The following is a 22,491-nucleotide window of genomic DNA, read 5'->3' as shown; positions in this document are numbered from 1 at the left end:
TCGATAAATTAAGTACCAGTTTTGCACTGGAGTTGATGTAATCGACTTAATTCCTTTGTCTGTCCTTGTTTGTCCCCTCTGTGTTTAGCCCCTTGTGGGTAGTAAAGAAATATATACAAGTTTCTAGGCCATATCTTACTCTGTCAGATATTTTAAGCATCTCAGCAGTGATTCTTGAAGGACTGGGGTCTTTCCCTGTCTTCATATCCTTAATTCTTTATCTTCTAAGCTTCTGTCATTTTGGATACACTTTTAATTTAATTTTACCTTTGGCCCATTTGAATTATTTCCCTTTGCTCATTTTATTTTCCATCATTATCATTACCATCATCATCGTCATCATTAACATCATCATCATCATTATCTTTTTACATCCACTTTCCATGCTGACCAGTTCAACAAACCCTCATAGTCCAAGCTATTCCTTATTAGGAGCCATTGATGCGTTGTTTGGCTTGATTTCTGTGGCTGGATGCCTTGTCCTATTACCAAATACATCAACACTTCTATGCAGATTTTCTACAGCTGGATACCTTTCCTATCACCAACCCTTACCTGTTTCAAAGCAAGGTAATGTTTTCCTTTGGCCAGATACGTTTTCACAGAAGACTGGAAAGGAACAACACCGCTAATACAATGAGGTATTTGCAAAGGGAGGTCATCCCTCTCTCGTAAACCTAAGTGAGACACACGGACTGCAGTTTCTAGGTATTTGCCTGTCTTCGGCATACAAGGGCACAGAAAGTGTGCCTAAAGCCAGCTGGAGACGATGATCTCCTGGGGCTAAAAGCTACAGTAACACCCACCACCCTTAAATACCATAAAGGCACAGAAAGTGTGCCTAAAGCCAGCTGGAGATGATGATCTCCTGGGGCTAAAAGCTACAGTAACACCCACCCTAAAATACCATAAAGGCACAGAAAGTGTGCCTAAAGCCAGCTGGAGATGATGATCTCCTGGGGCTAAAAGCTACAGTAACACCCACCCTAAAATACCATAAAGGCACAGAAAGTGTGCCTAAAGACAGCTGGAGACGATGATCTCCTGGGGCTAAAAGCTACAGTAACACCCACCCTTAAATACCATAAAGGCACAGAAAGTGTGCCTAAAGCCAGCTGGAGATGATGATCTCCTGGGGCTAAAAGCTACAGTAACACCCACCCTTAAATACCATAAGGGCACAGAAAGTGTGCCTAAAGACAGCTGGAGACGATGATCTCCTGGGGCTAAAAGCTACAGTAACACCCACCCTTAAATACCATAAAGGCACAGAAAGTGTGCCTAAAGCCAGCTGGAGATGATGATCTCCTGGGGCTAAAAGCTACAGTAACACCCACCCTTAAATACCATAAGGGCACAGAAAGTGTGCCTAAAGACAGCTGGAGACGATGATCTTCTAGGGCTAAAAGCTACAGTAACACCCACCCTTAGTGGTTAGCCATATTGAGATGGCTAGTACACTTTACGTTGTCGAGTGGTTACTGTTTACATCTCGTTCAGAGATTTATTATTGCTCTAAAAAAAATATAATATAGCAAAAAAACAAAACTAAACAAAATGAGTAACTTTTCTTTTTTAACAATACTACACAATGCAGAAACACCAATCTCTATTTATAGAACTATGTTTTTAAACTGCGTTAGACTGCAGTCATACTGGGGTACCACCTTGAAATTATTTAGACAATAATATCATAGGCGCAGGAGTGGCTGTGTGATAAGTAGCTTGCTTACCAACCACAGGGTTCCGGTTTCAGTCCCACTGCGTGGCCCCTTGGGCAAGTGTCTTCTACTATAGCCTCGGGTCGACCAAAGCCTTGTGAGTGGATTTGGTAGATGGAAACTGAAAGAAGCCCGTCGTATATATGTTTATATATATATATATATGTGTGTGTGTGTGTGTGTCTGTGTGTGTGCGCGTATGTTTGTGTGTCTGTGTTTGTCCCCCTAGCATTGCTTGACAACCGATGCTGGTGTGTTTATGTCCCCGTCACTTAGCGGTTCGGCAAAAGAGACCGATAGAATAAGTACTGGGCTTACAAAAGAATAAGTCCCGGGGTCGAGTTGCTCGATTAAAGGCGGTGCTCCAGCATGGCCACAGTCAAATGGACTGAAACAAGTAAAAGAGAGTAAAGAGTATCTCCTGACACAATTCTTCACACATGGTCAAATGTGTAGCGGCACAAGCAGTCAGCACCATATTGGATGAGATCTCGTGACAGCCAATGCCATCTTCAAGACTGGAGCGAGACCTCACTTGCATCCATTTGCCAAGCGCAAGATCACAACAAGGCTCACAAAGGTAAACTGTATATAAAGGCAAAACAGATTGAGATTCTTCCTCTCTTTTGCCGCCTCTTACCGGCAGTACTTGCTGAACACACTCCACTGGCAGGGCCTGTCTGCATGTTGTACCTCCAGAGGTAATGTGCCCGCACTAATGGAGCTACTACACAACGCACACAGCTAAAGATGGTAGCTGAGAGCAGCACACGTCACCTATCCTGTGAAACCTGTAAATAAACCACTTGTAAACTGCATTTGCACTTGAAGTCATCTCTCTTCGCCTGCCGGAGCCTGAACTACACGAAGAATGAAAAGAGATAATGGAAGAAGTTGATATTCTCCCGAAATCACAAACCTTGCTATCTATTATAAACGTTACTGTGAGAGAGACTTAGTCATCTTAGAATTTTTACTTATTTGAAGTGAAAATAAATATAAAAATTATCCCTAGGAGATACTTTTTGCTCGTTTGTCACACACATTCATGTAACCCATTCCTGCCGTTTACGGGTTAATATTTGTAGCAATATTGCTTTCTTCATTACTATCTTCAGTTTGAGAAAAATATTAAGAATGATCTCGTTTGAGATTACGAACAGCTTTGGCTAGTTTAACCTTGTTGTGTCCACTGATCTGATTGGTTAGCATCTAATCGCGGTCTGTCTCTCTACTTATTTCGCGCCAGTGTGTAAAGTGACCAATCACAGCTTTCGGATAGGATCTTTCAATTGAGCCATCTTAACTCTTTAAATAGGCTGATCATCTCACAATTCACTGTCTTTCGGCTTAAGACCTTTTAAGGTCTTGGTCGGAGACCACACAGAGCTTACTCAACCAGGTTCCAGTTCGAAAGGCAGACGACAGCCAAGCCACCCATAATATGAAGACACTATTGTAAACCAGCGACAGACATAACGTCATCACCAACATCGTCTCCATCTACGAAAATTCAACTTGTACACAACAAGATAAATACAGATTCAACTCATGCTGTTAGTGTGAAAATCTCACCACGGAAAAACAGTTGCAGTATATATATCTGAAAGAATATCTATATCAAGAGAAAAATATGCACAACAAGTGACTCAACTAATCTCCGCTCCGAGACTCAAATCTTGTTATAGAACTCATTATCGTGTACTACATGAACTGGTAAAATAACTTCAGTTTAACTCAAATTGTTGAGACTTCTCTTATGCTCAGTTGTATTTGCATTCACCTTATTCTGTACTTTTGTCGCACACACAAACACACAGACACAAATATTATAAGCATGCATTCATGACACAACACTACGCTAAATATAACAAATCACTTTGTACACTCTGAATAAAATCTATCTTCTCTTTATAAAAGAAGAATGGTTTTTGGAGTCCTTTATTTATTTACTTTGGCACTGTTTATAAACATGTATTATGGCTTTTATAACATTATGTTGGGATGTGGCCGTGCGCTGAACAAGAGGAGAAATATGTCACCAAACCCTTCACAAACGGTCGTATTACAACATACATTCCATTGGCTGGGCCTGTCTGTATGTTGTACCTCCAGAGGTAATGTGCCCGCACTAATGGAGCTACTCATCATCATCATCATCATTGTTCGACCGTGGTCGAGACAATGGAATTTACCATGTTGCGCCAGACTTCACGGTCCATCATAGCATTATGGAGGTCCTGTTGCTGGATGCCTGTATCCCTGGAGATTACATCAGGGTAGGAGAGTGTGCGCCCTCTGGTATCGCGAGCAGATGGCTTCCAGAGGAGAAGAGTAGAAATTACCTCTTTTTCAGCTCTACAACAATGTCCAGCAAACTGGACTCTCCTACCTTTCACAAGAGATGACACAGGTGGTAATTTCCCATATATTTGCATTTTAGTTGGATGGCGCTTCCACAAGAGATTTTGAGCTCTCATAAGGAGGCGAGTGTAAGTTCCATCCAACCGCCTCTCAAGCTTCTTTGATAACGTCCAGGTTTCTGAGCCATATAGTAGGATTGGTTCGACTGTGGCTTTGAATATTTCAAGTTTGAAGTCTCTACTTAGATTTGATGACCAGATCTTATGCATATCATTACAGGCTGACCAGGCCATACCCTTTCTAGCTACTACACAACGCACACAGCTAAAGATGGTAGCTGAGAGCAGCACACTACACCTATCCTGTGAAACTTGGAAATAAAACACTTGTAAACTACATTTGCACTTGAAGTCCACTCTCTTCGCCTGCCGGAGGCTGAACTACACGAAGAACAAAAAGAGATAATGGAAGAAGGTGATATTCTCCCGATATTGTAAACTTTGCCTTCCATTATAAATGCATGTTGCATTATCAAGAGCTTCAAGAAAAGAAAATATAAAAATATTAACCCAGATAAATGGAAAGGGCCCATTTGCTGACAACTTTACTTCTACTTGTACTTGTGGCGACATTCACCCTGGCCGGGTTGAGTCGGCTTCTTCTACCATAAAATAAGTTTCCTGGGAATATGTGGATTTCACAAGTGGTCCCCAATAATCCTGCATGTGGAGACATCCTGTTTGCCGCAGAAGCAGGGACAGAATGACTAAGGAGCCGCCGGTTGCTGAAACAGACACTCCAAGGATTTTCACCAGAGCCCTGTCTGCCAGGTTGTGGCCCTTTACTACTCGGTGTCAGACCAATCTGCCATGGGTGGCCCTACCTGGAACCGAATTTCCCGGCGGCATAGCTCTGACACTACCCGTTGCCAGTGTCCCTACCACGGTGAGGAGGGGATGGACTTTGGGGACGCACATAAAATATTACTATCCAATTATTTATTATTATGACCGGGTTCCAACCTGAACCATGTTATTACCTGAAAAGAAAGACGTTCCCATGCCGGGAATTGAACCTGGGGTGTTGGTCTCTGTAAGAAGCATTTGTGCTAGTTTATGTAAAAAGCACACATGCCAATCCATGTAGTTATTCAACTTATTCCTTCCTCTGAAATTGCTGGCCTTGTGCCAAAATAATGTCAGATACAATAATGCCTTGATATATAAGTTAATTTCTTCTTCGAGATTGCTCCTAAAGTGAAAACTCATAAAGCAAAGCAATAATTTCCCAGAGAAGCAATGTTATAAATTGTAATTCATTCCCAGAAAAATATTTTACCAATAAAATTTATAATACTTGTAAATAAATGACAATAAAACAACAGTAGAATGTAAAGAATATTTTATGTAAAGTAAAAACAATGTCAAGATCATTTATAAGAAAAAAAAATTATTATTATAATTGTTTTCTGAATCACTTTCACAAGATTCAGGGACACCATCATTTGCAGACGTGACCACCGATTCACAAGCAAAGAAACAAGTCTAAAGTTGTTTACTGAGAAGCATTCCTTTGCTCTTTATAAACTTCTTGGTAAGACACAGATGCATTTGTTATGGTAGTAGAAACTTTCAAAATTTGGATGTTGTGCTTGGAAAATGAAACTCATAAACAATGTCTGTAACTTGGGAAATGAATCTGTTCTTTATGAAGTGTTGTTCTCTGTCTGAGGAGCATCCTTGCTCTTTCTTTGTTGTGTGTCCACATCCTGAACTTTCCATCGAAGTCTATGAATGAACTCATCAATTCTAGAAATCAATTCCTTGAGATAAGAGTCCTTACGTGCAATAAATGTCTTTCAGCAATGAGTCTATTTCTATCAACTCCATTTTGCAAGCAGTATTCACCTATATATATATATGTTCATTTATACTTTTACTTGTTTCAGTCATCTGACTGTGGCCATTCTGGAGCATTATCTTTAGTCGAAGAAATCGACTTCAGGACTTATTTGTTGTAAGCCTAGTATTTATTCTGTCAGTCTGTTTTGCACACATAAATATATATACAACAGGCTTCTTTCAGTTTCTCTCTTCCAAAACCACTCACAGGGCTTTGGTCAGCCTAGTTAAAGTGCTCTTTTTGGAAAATGATATACCACAGGAATTACAGTGATGTGACTTCTTTTGTATGAATGCGTCTGTGCCTAGTCAGGTGACTATTTTGAGAAAATGATTTACCACAGATATCACAATGATATGGCTTCTCTCCTGTATGAACACGCTTGTGAGCAGTTACATGATTACTTCCAGAGAAGGACTTACCACAGATATCACACTGATATGGCTTCTCTTCAGTATGAACACGCTTGTGCTTAGTTAAGTTACCAGTTTCAGAGAAGGATTTACCACAGATATCACACTGATATGGCTTCTCTCCTGTGTGAACACGTTTGTGGTAAGTCAACTTAATATTTTGCGCAAATGATTTACCACAGATATCACACTGATATGGCTTCTCGCCTGTATGAATACATTCGTGAATAGTTACGTCACTATTTCCGGAGAATGATTCACCACAAATATCACAGCCATATGGCTTCTTTCCTGTATGAACACATTTGTGCTTAGTTAGGTTATCAATTCCAGAGAAGGATTTACCACAGATATCACACTGATATGGCTTCTCTCCTGTATGAATGCGTTTGTGAAGGATCAAGGTACCATTTCGAGAAAATGATTTACCACAGATATCGCAATGATATGGCTTCTCTCCTGTATGAACAAGCCTGTGCTTAGCTAAGTTACCATTTTGAGAAAATGATTTACCACAGATATCACACTGATATGGTTTCTCTTCTATATGAACAAGCCTGTGCTTAGTTAAGTTACCAGTTTCAGAGAAGGATTTACCACAGATATCACACTGATATGGCTTCTCTCCTGTGTGAATGCGCTTGTGAAGGATCAAGTTACCATTTTGAGAATATGATTTACCACAGATATCACAATGATATGGCTTCTCTCCAGTATGAACAAGCCTGTGTTTAGTTAAGTTACCATTTTGAGAAAATGATTTACCACAGATATCACAATGATATAGCTTTTCTTCAGTATGAACAAGTTTGTGTTTAGTTAAGTTACCTGTTTCAGAAAAGGATTTACCACAGATATCACAATTATATGGTTTCTCTCCTGTATGACTGCGATGGTGGCGAGCCAAGTTCCTATTCTGAGAAAAAGATTTACCACAGATATCGCAATGAAATGGCTTCTCTCCTGTATGAATACGTTTGTGAATAATTACTTGACTATTCGCGTAGAATGATTCACCACAAATATCACAGGAATGTGGCTTGTTTCCTGTATGAACACGCTTGTGTTTGGTTAAGTAATCGATTCCAGAGAAGGATTTACCACAGATATCACACTGATATGGTTTCTCACCTGTATGAATGCGTTTGTGAAGAGTCAAGTTACCATTTTGAGAAAATGTTTTACCACAGATATCGCAATGATATGGCTTCTCTTCAGTATGGACAAGTTTGTGTTTAGTTAAGTTACCACTTTCGGAGAAAGATTTACCGCAGATATCACAAAAATATGGCTTCTCTCCTGTATGAATACGTATGTGAGTGGTTAAGTAATAATTTCCAGAGAAGGATTTACCACAGATATCACAATGATACGGCTTCTCTCCTGTATGAATACGTTTGTGAAGAGACAAGTTACCATTCTGAGAAAAAGATTTACCACAGATATCGCAATGATATGGCTTCTCTCCTGTGTGAATACGTATATGTGTAGTTAAGTAACTGTTATTAACGAATGATTTACCACAGATATCACAGTGATATGGTTTTTCTCCTGTATGGGTGCGTTTGTGACTAGTTAAATTATGAGTATTAAAAAATGATTTACCACAGATATCACAATATGATATTTTGCCCTGTTCATTCTTCTCCTCATCAGAAAAATCAATTTCTTCAGGCTCTCTTTTACATTCAACTTCACTCCTAAATAATTCATTTTCCATAATTTTCCTTTTTCTCGTCACAGTACACAAATGTTTTCCTTCTTCTCGTATATTGCTCTTCAGAAATATTTCTACTGATATATCTCCATCAAAAGTGTTCTTTGGTAATAACTGAAGATGCTGCAAACTGCCTTCTTAATTACTTTAACTCATTAACATTCAGATTACTCTGTCAAATGTAATGTTTATTGAAATTCTTCTGAATTAATCATTCATTATCTTATTGCTTTAAGATTTCAGTGATGTAATTCTTTATGTTTAGAATAACATTGCAGGGTGAGTGTAAGAGGCCAGATGTGGGCAGTTTTAATGTAAAACAGCCAGGATGTTTGGGACTAATATGGTCAGATGAAATGCCAATGGATTAATTCAAATATAAATATAATTTTCTGTGTATTTCCGACAATAAAGAAGACAAATTTTGCTACATATGTCAGTTCAGAAGATATATTTTGCAGCAATTCAGTATATATTTATAGAAACAGGGTTATACGTGTTATGAGTAAGATGTTCAATACTAATGATGTAGTTTATATAAAAATCCTGTGATGCTGAGGTCATCTGATAATCTGAAACAAAAGAGAAACAACAGTGTAAAACATACAAGATAATTAGGAATTAGAGAGATTAAAACAGTGAGAGTTTTACTACATTTTTATATAGACATGTCCATAGAGGTGCAGGGATGGTTGTGTGGTAAGAAGTTGGCTCCCCAACACACAAATCTAATAAGCACACCCATTTTCTTCCTTCATTTCACTCCTTCTTGAATTCCCATGATTCCCTGTCACCATCCAATTCCATTAAAGTGAATTTGAATTTGAATGCTTAAGATATTGTGAATCTTTCATTAGGTGGTCTCAAAAATTTGTCCTACGAAGAAAGGCTGAGGACGCTCGACCTTTATTCTCTTGAAAAACGCCGCCGCCGTGGTGATCTCATTCTCGCCCACAACATCATAAGCGGAAAGTGTAACCTCTCGAAAGAGCTGTTCTTCACTCCTGCTCCAGAGCGTCGGCTGCGGGGTCATTCCGAAAAGCTCTACCTGCGAAGATTTCATCTTAATCGAAGGAGAGGAGCTTTCTCCGTCCGGGTTGCGGATCCGTGGAACAAGCTGCCAGACGAGATGGTGAAGATGCCGACGACCGCTTTGTTCAAAGCCTCCCTGGACCTCAAGTGGCCTGAACTCTTTACATGAACACCACCCTGTACTTAACTCCATGTCCCCCTACATGGCCTTGCTATTTGCTTTTGAGCCAAATTAACTAACTAACTAACTAACATAACCATGGATACGTTGCAGTCACTCTCTTCATAGAGCCTGGTGATCCTGACCCCTGAACTACAAGGTTCCCTCTGCCCAGCATCAATATAAGAAGCATTGTTGGTTCAGCTGAGTTCTTCTGCTGCTTCTTCACAAACTGCCATGCTGCAGTCCCAAAGTCCGTCACAGAGTACCCCAGGCTAAAGAATGGTTAGAAATCACAACCGTTCATTTATATTTTATTTGGAAAATATAAAGTGGACCTAGGCGGAATTTGAACTCAGAAATTAATAATAACTAGCAGTATCGCCCGGCGTTGCTCGGGTTTGTAAGGGAAATAACTATAAAGCATTTTTAGAGAGTTATAGCCAAAAAATAGCAAAAAATGCATTAAAAATGGAAAAAAAATTATGGTAAATTTTTTTTTAAATCGTTGACTCATCGTAGACATTTTTAGAGAGTTACTTCCCTTATATAATAGCGAAAAAATGCATTAAAATGGAAAAAAATGATGGTAAATTTTTATTTTAAATCGTAGACTCATCGTAGACGCGCGCTAATACCCAGAAGGGCTCGATATGAATCACGACTATAAGATACCCAGTTTTGGTTAAACTGCACCGCAAAATGTGGGAGTAGTTAGGAATCTAAATCGTAGGAGACAGACACACAACCTCTCTTTTATATAAAAAGATTTGGAAAAGGGAAAGTGGAGCTCGGCGGAATTTGAACTCAGACACTAATAATAATAATGGCAAATTAATTATGTGCAATACTTAATTAACAAATGCTCCACCACCCATACAATGTGACGTGTGTCAGTTATGTGTGGGTAGGAACCCAGCAAATGTATTTCATCATATTAAATTCCACTATAATCGTAATATACACAGTCTGGGTACTACTAGCGAACAGTGGTCCCGGTGCGCGCACTCGCGCAAGCTAGTCGTAAGTAGTCGATCCTACAATTTTTTAAAACTAATTAAATAAATTATTTTTATAAACAAACTAAGGTTAGGGTTAGGGTTAAAAAGTCGTTGTAGGATCGATTACTTACGACTAGCTAGCGCGAGTGCGCGCACCGGGACCACTGTTCGCTAGTAGTACCCACAGTCTGAACAGTATTTGTAGAAAATTTCATGAAAATAACTTAATTTCCCTCGTTTCATCAGGTTTTAGAATATTATTTACGATGGGTAAAATCTAAACAAATTTTGGATTTCCAAAGATTTGCGACAATAAAAGGTTTTGTACAAAGAGAAAACGAACTTAAATCTAAAAAATAAGACCAAATTATTACTCTACTCACGATTTAATCTCAATAGTTATCTTCGAAGGAGTCCTTTTCCCTGCAGTTTTAATACAAAAGCAGAAATTCACCCAGAAAAGTCGCTAATTTCAGAAAAGGGATCAAAGAATTTCTCAGACACCAGAAACGATCCTGAGAAAAAAAGACTTTTAAAACTGGGGTGTGCATAAAACATGAATTAGTTCGTTTTGAATACCGAAACGAAATTGTAGTATTGTACCAACCTTAATGGCAATTTAGGCCAGGCATTGGTTCTTCTGTTCTGAGCTTAAATTCTGCCGATGTCAATTTTACCTTTCATAGCTTCGGAATCAATAAAATAAAGATTCAGTCAAAAAGAGAAGTCGATGGTAGTTACTAATCTATCCCCCCCTCCGTGATATTCAGAAAATACTGATATTTAGAAAATGTGAAAGAGAAAGAAATTCATAAATTACTTTTTGCTTGAGCGTAATGGAAAATAAAAAGGTTATATTTATTCTTCTTCTTCAACCTTTTTCTATTAATTAAATGAAAAATTAACGAACCTAAATTTTTTTCCACCAACTATTTCCATTACACTTTTTGCCTTCACCGAATAATTTAGTCCGGTGGAACATACAGGCAACGGATAAAGAAGGCGACGGTGAGACGTGTCATGTCAAACAGCAGTCAAGCGCTAGACAGATATACATGGGGTCAGAATCTAGGGATCTTTTCCTTTTGAACGGCACTTTGTAACATAGTTTCTAGGTAACTAAACACTTTTAAACTTCGTATACTGGTAGAATGTGTTTATAAAACATCATTTTCTCTTGGCTTTATTGAGAAAATTCTATAGTTTGTAAGATATTTGTTGTTGTTTTTCTTCAATTTCTGCAATTTCAACCAATCAATGACGTCTATTGAGGTGAAAACATTCTGTGCCATATGAATATGTCCCTCGTTTAAGAAACAGATTGAGTTTATTTACATTTGTGAAGAAAAAAAGATATCCTTCCCCCAACCCTAAAACAGATTGAAAAGCAATAGATTAAATAAGTACCAGTTACGCACTGGGGTCGATATAATCGACTTAATTTCAACCAATCACTGACGTCTATTGAGGTGAAAACATTCTGTGCCATATGAATATGTCCCTCGTTTAAGAACCAGATTGGGTTTATTTACATTTGTGAAGAAAAAAAGATACCCTTCCCCCTCAACCCTAACCCTAACCCTAAAACAGATTGAAAAGCAATAGATTAAATAAGTACCAGTTACGCACTGAGGTCGATATAATCGACTTAATCCGTTCGTTTGTCCTTGTTTGTCTCCTCTGTGTTTAGCCCCTTGTGGGTAGTAAAGAAATATACATTAATTTTACCTTCGCTTCATTAAATTATATATCCAACGTTTGTCACGGATATAAAAATGATTAACTCCTAAAACAGTCCCACCGCGTATAACTGGTACACCGACTGAACTCTAAATGACCTTAAGTGTGAATAAAGAACTCTATAAATGTAGAGTTACTTCCCCCTAGCAATTCCCGCACTTTTCTCCCGCAATATTTTCCCATTCCCTGCTGTTGATTGACCCTCGTGTATATCACCGGTCACATCCGTTCAACAGATAATTAGCTGAGATTTAGGTCGATAGACGTGATTGCTAATTAAGCATATAGAGAAATCATCTACTGCATTCCTTATTACGCTAATCTTAAAAACATATCGTCTATAATAAAACCTAGAATTTCTTACGAAGTTGTCGTTGTCTACCTTGGCTTAAGTTCTCACTACCTGAACGTACTGCGACCTCGTCCTTACCGGATCTAAATATTATCTGCTTATCCTCCACCTTGGATTTATTGTGATACCTTCCTCCTCTACATTGGGTCTATAAATAATACGTAAGTGTTATATATATCTGTTTCTTTACTACCCACAAGGGGCTAAACATAGAGGGGACAAACAAGGACAGACAAAGGGATTAAGTCCCCGAAAGGATGAAAGGCAAAGTCGACCTCGGCGGAATTTGAACTCAGAACGTAACGGCAGACGTGCTATTGTTTCTGCCAGCTCGCCCCCTTCGTAAGTGTTATATATATATCCTGCCATTGTCTGTCGTAGATGAAGTTCTCATTTGAACATCCGTCTCTTATAATAGATTTGTTATTAATGTGTCAGTATTATTCACATCAAAAGAAACTGTAGGAAGCAGGGCGATCTTTCGTTTTGACTCGAAATAATGTAAACTCTGTATTCGGTCGTTTCCGTGACCACACGTTGTCTTGTCGGTTGGGAGGAGAAAGCCAATGGGTTGTGTGTGTGTGTGTGCAGGTTCCTCTGTGTGTTCACATGTAAATACAAAAAAAAAATTTTTATAAAAACACACGGGATCTTTTCGGTTTGACCGACAGTTTTTTCTAGCGGTGTCATATGAAATTGTCATCCATAATTATGACCCTAGTATCGATCTATTGCATTTCAATCTGTTTTAGGGTTAGGGTTAGGGGTGGAGGGAAGGGTATCTGGTACTACTTGAGAACAGTGGTTCCGATTCGCGCACACGTGCAGTCGCGTATCCGCGCCAGCTAGTCGTGACTAGTCGATCCTTACTTTGTGTTTTTGTGTTATTTACTTTGTTTAAAAAAATTATTTATTTTGTGTTTTATTTACTTTGCTAGGTAGTCGTTGTAGGATCGACTAGTCACGACTACGCGTGTGCGCGCACCGGGACCACTGTTCGCCAGTAGTACCAGGGTATCTTTTTTTTCTTCACAAATGTAAATAAACCCAGTCTGGTTTTTAAACGAGGGACATATTCATACAGCACAGTATATGCTCACCTCAATAGACGTCATTGATTGGTTGAAATTGCAGAAATTGAAAGAAAAAAAAACAACAAATATCTTACAAACTACAGAATTTTCTCAATAAAGCCAAGAGAAAAAGATGTTTTAAACACATTCTACCAGTATACGAGGTTTCAAAGTGTTTAGTTACTCTTTACTTGTTTCAGTCATTTGATTGCGGCCATGCTGGAGCACCGCCTTTAATCGAGCAACTCGACCGCGGGACTTATTCTTTTTGTAAGCCCAGTACTTATTCTATCGGTCTCTTTTGCCGAACCACTAAGTAACGGGGACATAAACACACCAGCATCGGTTGTCAAGTAATGCTAGGGGGACAAACACAGACACACAAACACACACACATATATATATATATATATATACATATATACGACAGGCCTCTTTCAGTTTCCGTCTACCAAATCCACTCACAAGGCTTTGGTCGGCCCGAGGCTATAGCAGAAGACACTTGCCCAAGATGCCACACAGTGGGACTGAACCCGGAACCATGTGGTTGGTTAGCAAGCTACTTACCACACAGCCACTCCTGCGGCTATATGGAAATTATTTTAAAAAACCGCTGTTCCTTTCAATTAACTTACTGAACACATAAAAAGATGCGTTTGGCAAATAAGAAATAACAGTTGCTCCCCAAGGACAGAAATTGTGTTACACAATGTTATCTGTTGAAGGCCTTCAACTCCTCCCAAATACAATGTTCATATAAGATTGAGTCTGTGTTTTCATGAAGCCTTGTTTAAAAAAAATGTAGCAGTAAATGTCGTATATATTAGGCGCAGGAGTGGCTGTGTGGTAAGTAGCTTGCTAACCAACCACATGGTTCTGGGTTCAATCCCACTCCGTGGCATCTTGGGCAAGTGTCTTCTGCTATAGCCCCGGGCCGACCAATGCCTTGTGAGTGGATTTGGTAGACGGAAACTGAAAGAAGCCTGTCGTATATATATATATATATATATATATATATATATATATATATATATATATATATGTATGTGTGTCTGTGTTTGTCCCCCTAGCATTGCTTGACAACCGATGCTGGTTTGTATTTACGTCCCCGTCACTTAGCGGTTCGGCAAAAGAGACCGATAGAATAAGTACTGGGCTTACAAAGAATAAGTCCCGGGGTCGATTTGCTCGACTAAAGGCGGTGCTCCAGCATGGCCACAGTCAAATGACTGAAACAAGTAAAAGAGTATAAATGAACACCAAGCCTTTGTCATAACCAAAGCTACACTCTGTCTTAAACTGTTGTTTCTCTCTTATTTCAGAATATCAGAGGATATTGGCATCAGAGGAATTTTACTGCAGAAGCGTCATCAATGTTTATCATATTTTGAAGACGATGTCACACAGAACTGGATATAAGAACCCTGTTTATGTAAATTAACTGTAAATTACAGTAAAATATTTCCTATGAGTGACATTATTGGTGAAATTTCTTGGATTCGCTGTCTCAAATGGGGTAGAATATAATTTCGAATTCTGAATGAACTTGGATAAATTTAAAAAGACATTTGCAACATCTGAAGATATCAGTAAAACTTATATTTGATAAAAATAAGGCAGTTGTAACATTCGTTAGGAATAAAATATAGAAACAAGAAGAAAGGAAAATTCCAGACCATTTTGTTGAAGAAAAAAATTACAGAAAGAGGAATTGTGTGAGAATCTTGGAGTTTTGTTAGTTTTAGCTGCAGAGATGCCAAAAGAACGAGGAAAATCTGTACACGACTGTGATATCTGTGGTAAATCATTCTCTGCAAATAATGCATTGGATATTCACAAACGCATTCATACAGGTGAGAAACCCTATCACTGTGGTATCTGTGGTAAATCTTTCTCTCAAAGGAATACCTTGACAAATCACAAACTTGTTCATACAGGTGAGAAACCGCATCACTGTGATGTCTGTGGTAAATCTTTCTCTCTGGTAAATACCTTAAATGTTCATAGAAATGTTCATATTGGAGAGAAACCATACCGTTGCGGCATATGTGGTGAATCATTCTCTAAAAATTATACCTTAACTGCTCACAAACGCATTCATACAGGTGAGAGACCATATCATTGTGATACCTGTGGGAAATCATTTCGTCTGAGAAATACCTTAATTAAACACATGCATGTTCATACTGGAGAGAAGCTGTTCCACTGTAATATCTGTGGAAAATCATTCTCGGGAAAACCTATTTTAGCTACTCACATGAATATCCATACAGGTGAGAAGCCATATCACTGTGATGTCTGTGGAAAAGCTTTCTCTCAAAATTCCTGTTTATTTGTACACAAGCGCCTTCATACAGGAGAGAAACCATATCATTGTGATATCTGTGGTAAATCTTTTACTCACAAAAATACCTTATCTAACCACAAACCTACTCATACAGGTGAGAGGAAATACCCTTGTGATATTTGTAGTAAATCATTCTATCGTAAAGATCTCTTAAGTGCACACAAACGTATTCATACAGGAGAGAAACCATATCGGTGTGATGTCTGTGGTAAATCATTCAGTCGTAGTCACCACTTGACCACTCACAAACGTATTCATACAGGAGAGAAGCCATATCGCTGTGATATCTGTGGTAAATCATTCTCTCACAGAAATGCCATAGCTTTACACAAACATGTTCATTCAGGATTGAAACTATATCACTGTGATATCTGTGGTAAATCATTCTCTCAAAGTAGTAAAGTTACTCTTCACAAACGTATTCATACAGGTGAGAAGCCATACCACTGTAACACGTGCAACAAATCGTTTGCTTACAAAACAAATTTAACCAACCATAAACGTACTCATACAGGTGAGAAACCCCATCCCTGTGATACCTGTGGTAAGTCATTCTCTTCTAAAGCTAGTTTAACTAGCCACAGACACACTCATACAGGAGAGAAACCATATCACTGTGATATCTGTGGTAAATCATTCTCTCATAAAGATACTCTAACTCTACACAAACAGACTCATACAGGATTGAAACCATATCGCTGTGATGTCTGTGGTAAATCATTCTCTCAGAGTGGTCAAGTAACTCTTCACAAACGCATTCATACGGGTGAGAAACCGTATCACTGTGATATATGCAGTAAATCATTCTCTCGCAGAAATAATTTATACACCCATAAACGTATTCATACAGGTGAGAAACCTTATCAGTGTGACAACTGTGATAAATCTTTCTCTTGCAAAAGTAATTTAACTAAACACAAACTTACCCATACAGGTGAGAAACCACACCACTGTGATATCTGTGGTAAATCATTCACTCACAGAAGTTCTATACCTGTACACAAACGTGCCCATACAGGAGAGAAACCATATCACTGTGATATTTGTGGTAAATCATTTTCTATAGGGTCTGAATTAGCGATTCATAAACGTATTCATACAGGAGAGAAACCTTTTCAGTGTGACATCTGTGATAAATTATTCTCCGTGAAAGCTAACTTAGCTAAACACAAACTTATTCACACAGGAGAGAAACCATATCATTGCGATACTTGTGAGAAATCATTTTCCCAAAAGGGACATTTAACTACACACAGACTTACTCATACAGGAGAGAAGCCACATCATTGTGATATCTGTGGTAAATCATTCTCTCAGAGTGGCACCTTGACTTCACACAGACTTACTCATCCAGGAAAGACTCCATATCACTGTGACATCTGTGGTAAATCATTCACTCTCAGAAGTTCTATGACTGTACATAAACGTATTCATACAGGTGAGAAACGTTACCACTGTGATATCTGTGGGAAATCATTCTCTTTAAAAGCTTACTTAACTAATCACAAACGTATTCATACAGGTGAGAGACCATATGAATGTGATATCTGTGGTAAATCATTCACCCAAAAGGGACATTTAAATAAACACAAAGGTAGTCATTCAGGAATGAAATCACATCATTGTGACACCTGTGGTGAATCATTCTCTGAAATAGATCACTTGACCACTCACAGACTCATTCATTAGGAGAGAAACCATGTCATTGTGATATCTGTGGTGAATGGTTCTCTCAAATAAATCTCTTAGATAAACACAGATACACATTGATATGGAAGAGAACCCATGTAACTGATTCTGTGGTATATCCTTCTCTGAAAAAAGACAATTAACTACAGATATCTTTCTCATCATAGAGAAGAGTGACTGTATCAATATCAAAAGTCATTTGTTGAAAGGAATATCTTATATAACAATAAATATATCCACACGATAAAGAAGATATAACAGCATGTTATAACAACTTGCTAATACTATATTTTTATATATCCTCATCAATTCTGATATTTTTAATAAAAGCTGTTTTTTCATAATATTCAGAATTTTATCAGTGAACAGGTCGCCGTCTCAAAGCGACGAAATTATTTTGACAAATTAAATTTAAATGTTGAAGTGAATCTAACGGTTTTTGTGTGTTTCTTAAATGGCTTATAAACACTTTCCACGCTGCAATTGTTTTTCGTTCCAGCACACGAACTCAGATCGGGTCACTTGCTGTGCAAGTACATCTCCGTAACATATATATTCCATGTAAGATATGAATAAAAAATACTGTCAATGTTTGCCCAGTTGTGTGTATGAGAGATGAGGAATGTCTTTTCATGCTTCAGTAACGACATTACCTCATAGGTTATTATGCTAGAAATAGATACGCAAACCATAAGTGGAAATACTTCATTATAGGCACAGACGTGACTGTGAGGTAAGAAGCTTGCTTCCTAACCACACAGGTTCAGGGTTCAGTCCCCTTGCATGGCTCCCTTATGTAAGTGTCTTCTACTTCAGGAGTGGGCTGACCAAAATCTTGTGAGTGGATTTTGTAGACGGAAACTGAAAGAAAGCCGTCGTATAAATATATGTATGTATATATACATATATATATGTATGTATATATATATATATATATATATATGTATGTATATATATATATATATATATATAATTATTGAAGTAAACAAATGAATTATCTTATTACGGATAATTCGAAAGATAACCGATACCTGGGTAGCAAAATTCACAACAGAAAGGGCACGGTTGAAGTTACGACCATGGGGCATAAAATCTGTGCCTTAGTGCGGAAATTTGAAGTTTTATATATTAAGTATAGGAAAGAATGGAGCTGAACAAAGATTTAACAAAATTCCTTTATTTTATTTTCGACATATGTTTCGAAGTCTGCAAAGTCCCTAATTCGGATGGAATAAGGAGTCCATTTTGCAGCTTTCTCTTCAGGAAAATCCAGGAACTTAATTCTCCAACAAAATGCATAACAAGCTTTTCGACAACTGCTCGCGAGGAGCCCATGAAATTAATGATACAAAATGTCTATTTATATGCGTTGATGCCAGATTGGATGAAAGCAGAAGAGATTGTCCGTTGAGATAGTTCAAGGTCAGAATCAAGGTAGTAGAAGGAGGGTACAGGAAAATTAAAGAGTGTGAATGTATTCTGTATGACTGGTGTTTATATTTGATTTATTTTATGAATGAGTGTGAAAAATTGCCTTAATGTATGTGTGTGTGCGTCTTTGAATGCGTGACAGTGTGTTTGGAAGCAGAGAGAGAGAGAGATAGCAAGAATTAACGGTCAAGAAACTGAAAAGGCTGTGTCTGTGTGTTCGAATGTGACAACTTAATAGAGAGAGGGCGTCCACAATATCAATGACAGGATGCAGTGTTGCTGTAGGGAATGGCAGTAGTTCTTATACTAACAGGGATGAGATATCACCCTTCAAATTTTATTAGGAAATCCAGGGGTTATCTATATTAGACTTCATTGGTATGAGAGAAAGGTATGCCTTTTCCAGTGAAGGCATCTGAAAGAACTCTGCACAATCGAGTTTACTAGCCGTCCTCGGGCGAACAAAATATGAAATAGTTCGGAGTTACAAAGGGCACAGATTTTTTTGCCCTTATCAAACGGTAAAGACACCGATAAAATTGACCATTCCAGTCTAAAAGTTGAATTCGCATTCTTCAGACGCCAGACTGATTTGCTTAGCCCAGTAGCGTGTTGCTTCTCTCTATCTTGGAACGTGGAAAAATGGTTCAATATTCTTGTGGCTAATTTTGATGATGTAGCGCCGATATAGAGGAAGACATCGGATTCAGTATAAACTCTGCACTGATAAATGGCGTTTCTAATTTTGGAGTTACTAGATAAAAACCTTAATCTATTGGGATTGGCTTCCGATACTAATACAGCGTTCTTATTACTATGATGGTTGTAAAAACTACCGCTGGATTCGATACTATTCACCCCATTATCATTACTATTTAAGGCAATATCACCTGCATATTCCCTGTTACTGGGAATGCTGTGATTGATAATGTCCGTAAAACTACTGTTGTTAAAACCGCTGCTAATATTATTGTTGGGACTCCCTTCGTTAATGACGAGATCAGTGCTCTTTTCCTTATTACTATTACTAACTCCAATGTTGGTATGAAGGCTGCTAATATCTGTGCTACTTCTATTATTATTATTATTATTACTATACGTTATGTTGGAATTTGACGGGGCAGAGTCTCTGCTCATGGGTGACAGGGCCTTATTTAGCAGCTTATTGTTATGGGAGGCAATTATCTGTGAAAGATTTTTAGTATTTGAGAAAGCTATCCTTACTTTGTGCGAATTTATAGTGGAGTAATATCTCGAATTTCTGGGAAAATTTCTGGCAATGGCTTGGCGAAACTGCAATGGTAGGTTAGATCTTATTTGTTTACCAAAGGGAATCACAAACCAGATATAGTTTTTCTTGTTCTTGTACTGGCTCGGAGAGTCAATTCTTACATTAAGGGGGGCATCTCTGGGTTGAATAATGGGTTTTGGCCTACGATGGCCTCCCATGGACCGCAAATTATTTGTGTTAGCTGTACTTGTGTCGACATTCCTAAAGCTACCATCACTACTTATATTATTTATACTATTGTAAGTTGACTTATCCTGATGATAAAATTCTGGTTTCGGAAGGGCCGGGTCTATATATGTTACCTTTTCCCTATAACCGGCTTTTGACAGGGCGGCATTATAGAATTCCGCTTTATGCTTAAAAATGTCGACGTTGGCTATAAATTTGATAATCTTAGAGAAATATTTTTAACTAAATTATCTGTGATAGTTTTTGCGTGGTTAGAGAAAACACTGACATACGTTAAGTTAGTGGAAGATTTGTGGTAGGGGCAGTACGAATCGCTATGGAGGTTTAGTGTGACATCTAAGAAATTGGCCTTAGTAAGTTCGTTATCAAAAACTATGCTCATGCCCATCCTACTAAAGAACCTAGCTAATCTATTTTTAGTTTTCTGTATCATTCTATTCGGGGTATTCTGTAGGTAAAACAGACAATCGTCACGATATAGACCGCCGCCGATGTCCGGGAATTGGTCGGATAATTCATAGAGAATATAGATTCCGACCAAATCGGCTATCTGGGCGCTATCTGAACTTCCCATAGGCACATCGAACTCGTTGGGAGTATCCTTACGAACCCATAACTTATCTTCAAACTGTATAAAGGATTTTCTGGCGACTAGAATTATATCAATTTCTTCTCTTGTGAGGCCTGCCTTATTATGTGCATGCCATAGGGCCTTATTGAGTACACTAGGGTTAATCGAGGGGTAGAAATTAGCAATATCGAACTGAATGTATTTAGTTCTGTTTTTATTAGAGATAGAAGAGAACCAATTTACGACTTGCGAGGAGTTCGAAAATAAAATAAAGGAATTTTGTTAAATCTTCGTTCAGCTCCATTCTTTCCTATACTTAATATATATATATATGTATATATATATATATATATAATATATATATATATATATATATATATTATACATATATATACATATATATGTATATATATATATATCTATATATATATATATATATATATATATATATATATATATACTTATATATATACATATATATATATATACATATATATATAACTTAGATAAACTTAGATGTGTTTCGACCAATGATTGGTCCAGGCCATGTCTAACTTAATAGCACCACCTGATAGGATTATTTGAATCCTGTTTAAGTCAAGTTTTGCTCATGGTCCATTCAAGTAGTGAGTTTTTGTTGGGTGAGTTGTATCCAATTATGGGTGGCTTATCTGGTATTCTTTGAAGGAATCTATCCAGACTCCGTTTAAAGTTGATGGGATCCTGTTCCTCTTTGATCTCTTTCGGGACAATGTTAAATAGGGCAGGGCCTGTTGAAGAAAAGAAATTATGTTGCAGTGTGCATGTATGCTGTGATCTTGAATTGGGCAGGGGACGTATGGCCCGTGGTCCCAGTCTTGGATGAACCTTGAAGCTTATGTTCAGGTCGTTTGGGCAAAGTTGGCGGTATATTCTCCACATCGTACAAATGATGTACCGTTCACGGTGACGCTGGAGAGAGTAGAGTTTCAAGGCTTTAAAGCGATCCCAATAATCGAGAGCAGCCATGCCTTCAATTCGTTTAGTGAGTGCTCTCTGGGATGATTCAATCCTTGAGATGTTTTGTCTTGTATGGGGAGACCACAGTGGGCAGCAGTATTCGAGGTGTGGCCGTACAAAGGAGGAGAAGAGTGGTATGATGACACCTTGTTCTCTGGACCGGAAAGTTCTTAAGATCCAGGAACTCATCCTACGAGCTATATCGACCTTCTTGTTGATATGTGCACTCCAATTGAGATCATCATCAACAATTACACCTAGGTCTCTGATGATGTTAGAGGCTGTGAGCGGTTCCCCTGAAGGAAGAGAGTATGGCTGTTTTAGTGAGGAGTTTCTTCCAAAATGCATCAGTTCAAATTTTCCCTCGTTCAGTTGCATTTTGTTTCTGTCTGCCCATTGACTCACAGCATATAGATCAGACTGGAGTTGAGTTCGGTCTGCTTCTTCATTGACAATTTGCTGGAGCTTGGTGTCATCAGCAAATATTTTCACTTTGCAG

General features: G+C 38.2%; 2 protein-coding genes across 2 annotated transcripts; one reads left to right on the top strand and one right to left on the bottom strand.

Moving 5' to 3' along the window:
- Positions 1 to 4,478: 4,478 nt before the first annotated feature.
- Positions 4,479 to 8,120, bottom strand: LOC118762223 (zinc finger protein 714-like). Its single transcript, XM_036500772.1, has 4 exons — positions 8,006 to 8,120; positions 7,166 to 7,228; positions 6,578 to 6,691; positions 4,479 to 4,525 (listed from the first exon to the last, which is right to left on the bottom strand). The coding sequence occupies exons 1-4, from the start codon at positions 8,118 to 8,120 to the stop codon at positions 4,479 to 4,481; spliced, it is 339 nt and encodes a 112-aa protein (XP_036356665.1).
- A 3,174-nt stretch (positions 8,121 to 11,294) lies between these two features.
- On the top strand, positions 11,295 to 20,058 carry LOC115227205 (zinc finger protein 723-like). Its single transcript, XM_036500771.1, has 5 exons — positions 11,295 to 11,425; positions 14,798 to 15,526; positions 16,169 to 16,336; positions 16,889 to 17,035; positions 19,823 to 20,058. Exons 2-5 carry the CDS (start codon positions 15,229 to 15,231, stop codon positions 20,056 to 20,058), a joined length of 849 nt encoding a protein of 282 aa, XP_036356664.1. The 5' UTR covers positions 11,295 to 11,425; positions 14,798 to 15,228.
- The last annotated feature ends 2,433 nt before the right edge of the window (positions 20,059 to 22,491 follow it).

The sequence above is a fragment of the Octopus sinensis genome, linkage group LG2 (assembly GCF_006345805.1).
Source record: "Octopus sinensis linkage group LG2, ASM634580v1, whole genome shotgun sequence".
In the NCBI taxonomy this organism is placed as follows: domain Eukaryota; kingdom Metazoa; phylum Mollusca; class Cephalopoda; order Octopoda; family Octopodidae; genus Octopus; species Octopus sinensis.
The sequence above is the reverse complement of the archived record's forward strand: the minus strand, read 5'-3'. Positions and strand labels throughout refer to the sequence as shown.